General features: G+C 41.8%; 1 protein-coding gene across 2 annotated transcripts; it reads right to left on the bottom strand.

Moving 5' to 3' along the window:
* Nucleotides 1–749: 749 nt before the first annotated feature.
* Nucleotides 750–4,676, bottom strand: LOC127871475 (uncharacterized). 2 transcript variants are annotated; one of them, XM_052414431.1, is made up of 3 exons: nt 4,520–4,676; nt 2,051–4,193; nt 750–1,484 (listed from the first exon to the last, which is right to left on the bottom strand). In XM_052414431.1, exons 1-3 carry the CDS (start codon nt 4,575–4,577, stop codon nt 1,436–1,438), a joined length of 2,250 nt encoding a protein of 749 aa, XP_052270391.1. In that variant the 5' UTR covers nt 4,578–4,676; the 3' UTR covers nt 750–1,435. The 2 variants fall into 2 exon arrangements, with proteins under 2 accessions (XP_052270391.1, XP_052270390.1); XM_052414430.1 differs by lacking the exon at nt 750–1,484 and having other exon boundaries at nt 1,862–4,193.
* Between the last annotated feature and the right edge of the window lie 445 nt (nt 4,677–5,121).

Raw genomic sequence — 5,121 nt, 5'->3', positions numbered from 1 at the left:
CGAAAATTGATTGTAAAACTGTTCTATCTATTGAGCCTTTTCATTAGAGATAAAATTGTTTCATGCAGTAAAACAGTGTTACAAAGACGCGGATATGTTTCCAATGTTCTGGTGTTATACTCAAATCAGCCAATGGAATAAATGAAGTGTATTCATTCGTACCTAGCCGCGGGAAATTTTATTTGAATATTATTGGACACGTACAAAGGTCAAGTCAGGGTGAAAAGCTGGCTAATACAGCTTACGCCGAAAAAAAGATATCCATAAGAACATCAATATAATTCAACTTTATTGTACATTAATGTTAGTTTGGGTTTTGGGTTATATAGCCATATGTATACCGAGGTAATAAAGGTGTCACATCTTGCGAACTTGATGAAAAATATTTTTACTAGAATTGTTGTATACGCTAATTCTGCTAAGAATATTAACTGCTTTATGTTTAGTTTAAACATATTTATTTAAGCTCGATTGCATCGAAAGCCTAAGGCTTATATAAACGCTCTCGAGTCCAAAAATAATATCTTTTCAACGAGCTGTTGGGATGTGGACGACATTAGCCATGTAACAATTAGTGACGCGTGGCCTTGATATGGCCGAGCTGTCAAAACGGTCAAGTAATTTTATTACGAAAAATAAAAACTGCCATTTCCCGGTATTTTATAACAAATCGCTGTTTGCCGGAAGTTCTCATAAAAAACTAACAATAACTAAAACAATGTACTTACAACTCATAAAATTGGTTCGCGTTTATTATATCAAAAAACAACAAATTATAAAATACAAAATAACTTATATAAACGTAGAAAAGAAGGTTATGATATGTATTCATAAATAATTATAATAAAAACATGTATACATCATTTTTAACATATGGTGATTATTTCATGATCTTTACCTATAAGCATTATGTGAAATAAAGCCAAATGACTAACATAGTGGAGGTAGACTAACATAGTGGAGGTAGACTAACATAGTGGAGGTAGACTAACATAGTGGAGGTAGACTAACATAGTGGAGGTAGACTAACATAGTGGAGGTAGACTAACATAGTGGAGGTAGACTAACATAGTGGAGGTAGACTAACACAGTGGAGGTAGACTAACATAGTGGAGGTAGACTAACATAGTGGAGGTAGACTAACATAGTGGAGGTAGACTAACATAGTGGAGGTAGACTAACATAGTGGAGGTAGACTAACATAGTGGAGATAGACTAACATAGTGGAGGTTGACTAACATAGTGGAGGTAGTTACAAAACAGAACAAAACTAAATAATATTCTTATCTTACATAAAGAAGACAGGACATTAAAACACAGAAAAATGATCATGTTAAATATTATATTTTCATATATTTATTGGACTTGTTATGTGTTTATCATTACAGCCATTGTTCAATTGTGTGTGTCCATTTAAATGTCGCTGTGTGTTAGCTTAACGACCAAGGTCAAATAAATCGTTGAAAAGGCTAAAGGACAGGATTCTGAAATTTAAATAAATGTTTGCATGTAATATATTCATAAGTCAACAGGAAGCTTACATCATATGAGTCGTGTTCTGAGAAAACTGGGCATATTGCATATATGTTTAGTGTCGTCCCAGATTAGCCTTTGCAGTCCGCACAGGCTTATCAGGGACGACACTTTCCGCCTAAATTGTATTTTTGCTTAGAAGAGACTTCATTTAAACAAAAAAGGTCAAACAAGCGGAAAGTGTCGTCCCTGATTAGCCTGTGCGGACTGCACAGGCTAATCTGGGACGATACTTTACGCACATGCATTATGCCCAGTTTTCTCAAAAAACGAGTGAAATATTCCATTTCGAAACAAGTGTTCAAGATGGATGTTGGATATTCAGTAAATAAAAGACAACATCTAGCCTTAAAAGAAGCAACAGTTTGCCATAAGCATATATAAACATTATGTTTTACACAAGTAAATAAACATTTCAGCACATAGTGTCTGTAGGCCATTATTTATATATCATGTAAGATACTTAAAGAGTGCTTGGTTTAGTATGGCGACAAAAGTTGCAATACTGGTGACATACCCGTTGGCGTTGAGCTTCACCGGTGCCCCAGAAGAAGGTTGGCATCCAAGGCGCCAGCGGGGGCAGCCCCGGCAGCGGAACCCCTGGTGCATGTAAAAGCTCTCCTCCTTGCATGGCGGTGGTATCAGGATATCCGGGCAGGGCAGGGGCGGACATGACAATGCATCCACGGACGACATGAATTCATTCACCGGGAATACGCCTTTTAATTTGGTTATGCTCTGCTGGTTTACAGGATCAAACGGCGATGGTGAGTTAATTGGTGTGCATCCGGGTCGCCACCGTGGACACAAGAAGCATGTCTGACCTTTGTACTGGTACGTATGCTCCTGTTTGCACTCCTCTGGAATCTCCGTGGCGGGACAAGGGATCGGAGGACAGGGCTCCGGTGTCGCTGATGTGCTGGTAGTTGGACAGTCCGGCTTGACCACTGGGCAGTCTTCGCATACAAGTCCTTTATAGGCTCGCGTACGATTTTCCATACATTCAGATGGGACGTTTGATGGTTCACACTTCAGCACTGGACACGACGTCTCTGGAACCGGAGCAGGTGGTGTGTCTACGATGTGAGGGAGACTAGTGCTTGGGACGCATCCTTCACGCCATTTCGGGCACTTGTAGCATGTTTTGTTACGGAACTTAAAAGATTGTTCCTCACGACACTCCTGTGGAATCAAAATCCTAGGGCAAGCGAACAATGGACATGCCATTTCTGGCACCGTATTGGTCATCGGTGAATCACTTCCGGAATTGCAGCCAACTCGCCATTTCGGACAATTAAAACATGTTCGGCCGTTGAAATCATAGGGCTGCTCGTCAATGCATTCAGGAGGAATTAGCATCAGCGTACATGCCTTTACTGGACATATATTTTCAAGCACGGGTGACTGTGTTTGCAAACTTTGCACAGAGGGCTCCGTCGGTGGTACACAGTTAGGTCTCTGTTTGGGACAACCATCACACCAGCGATTCTGGTGTAAGTATTGCGTCTCCTCCCTGCACGCCGGGTGGATATATATCATCGGGCATGCGGAAAGAGGACACGAGGGGTCCGATGAGTCCAGCCGCGAGGCATTAACAGAGACCACAGGTCGCGGCGGAACCAGGTCCGCGCATTCTGTCTTCACAAGCGGACAGTCCTCGCACTGTTGACCCATAAATGTGTAGATTTTCTTCTGGTAGCAGTTTGGACTCAACCTCATCGGAACCTCGCAATGTATCAATGGGCATGCAACTTTCGGTATGTACTCGTCTGTGATTGCAGGTGTGCTTGAGGTAGCAACTTTCACGACCTTTTTAAAAGAGCAACCAGTGCGCCACTTTGGGCAGCGGAAACAGTCAAGATGAAAGAACTTATATGGTAGCGTTTCCTGACAAGCCTGTGGAATCTGCTCCGTACAATTAGTCTGTGGGCATTGCGATGGAACAGCCCCTTCCGGGAGAGTCAGATGCACCTGTCGCTCTTCCTCCCGGCAGCCCTCTCTCCATTGCGGGCACAGAGCACACTCCTCACCCCATCGGTTAGTATACTTTCGCTCCACGCTGCATTCCTGAGGTATAAACCCAGGGCAGTGTATAAGACCGCACGGACGTCGCGGTATAGACTCAGGTTGAATCGATGATTGGGGTATACAACTCGCCTTTTTCTTTGGACAACCATCACACATAACTCCATTTATTTCCGTTTTCGGGATTTCCCTACATTCATCTGGGATAAACTCAAGCGTACAGTCCAATAGCGGACACTTTGAATCTGGTGCGCTCACCAAAACAGTCTTATTGCCCTGGGCGCAGGTCGCCCTGATTGTCGGACACTTGTCACACTTCAGTCCGTGGTAGAAATACGTCTCGGTGAACACGCAATCCTTGGGAACGCCTTCTAAAACCGGGCATGGCGTCTTGGGACACGTGATGACTTCATGTGCGGCCGTCGTCACTTCTGCCTCTTGGCGAGCCAGCTCACGTTTGCAAGTCGCCGACCACTCTGGACACCCGTAGCAGTTCCGGCCATCGCGGGTTAGAACCGGCATTGAAAGACACTCTGCAGGAATAAACTCCAAGGAGCAAATGACATCGGGGCATCTTGACAGATTTGTTTCCGTCGGTTGTGAGGACAGTGGACTAGATGTCGTTCGAGCCAAAACTGAAATAACAAACATGCAATCACAATATTTTTCAAGTTAAATTAAGGCGAAATAAGTAAGAATTCTGTTAATTACGATGAAATATTGATATTGATTAAAATTAATCGAGCGTTAAATGAGTGTGTAACTGTTTTCTGTGATAAAGACATGTAAAGCAGTTATATCACTTGCACTATCGACCCATGAAACATCGAGTAACTATTCGTCATACGCCCGGAATGTTAATTATTATTTAACATAATGTTTTTAAAGAAGGTAAATTTCGCATACCCCATGATTATATACTCTATGAAAAAGATGCGTCTAAGGCAGTAAATGACAGTACCTGTATTAATTCCGATCACTAGAGTCAGTATGATAACACCATATATTTTTCTAGCCATTGTGTACTTTGTAAATTATTTGTATATACTATAGTATATAATCCAAAAACTGAATCCTTCATATATTTATACTCATGTTGTTTTTGTTGACGTTATCCATTCAGCACACAGCCGACAACTAACGTAAACGCTGTCAAGGGTATCGTGACGTTCATTTAGTGTGAACATCAATCACACCGTGACAAACGCTGACCGTTAACGAGCTGATGACATCAACGGCTTTCACTCCTCGCGCTGTGACTCAGCGTCGACAGGTCTCTGATTGGTTGACCGGCCAGATTTTGACGTAAATTAAACAAGAGTTATTACCTTTCCCGATGATGAAAGATACCTCCGGTATGTAGTACTAATTGCATTACCGTCATTGATTTATAAACACGACGGTATTAGTCGATTATTCATGGGGTAGTTTTTGTTGTTTCTTGTTTATTTTAGCTAATCCGTATTCATCATGAAAACGAAAATTCGAATGTTACTAGAACGTTTAACCCATACTCATATATACATGAAATTAAAACACTACGACAATAACTTGCATGCGGTG

This window comes from Dreissena polymorpha, chromosome 3 (assembly GCF_020536995.1).
Source record: "Dreissena polymorpha isolate Duluth1 chromosome 3, UMN_Dpol_1.0, whole genome shotgun sequence".
Taxonomy (NCBI): domain Eukaryota; kingdom Metazoa; phylum Mollusca; class Bivalvia; order Myida; family Dreissenidae; genus Dreissena; species Dreissena polymorpha.
The sequence above is the reverse complement of the archived record's forward strand: the minus strand, read 5'-3'. Positions and strand labels throughout refer to the sequence as shown.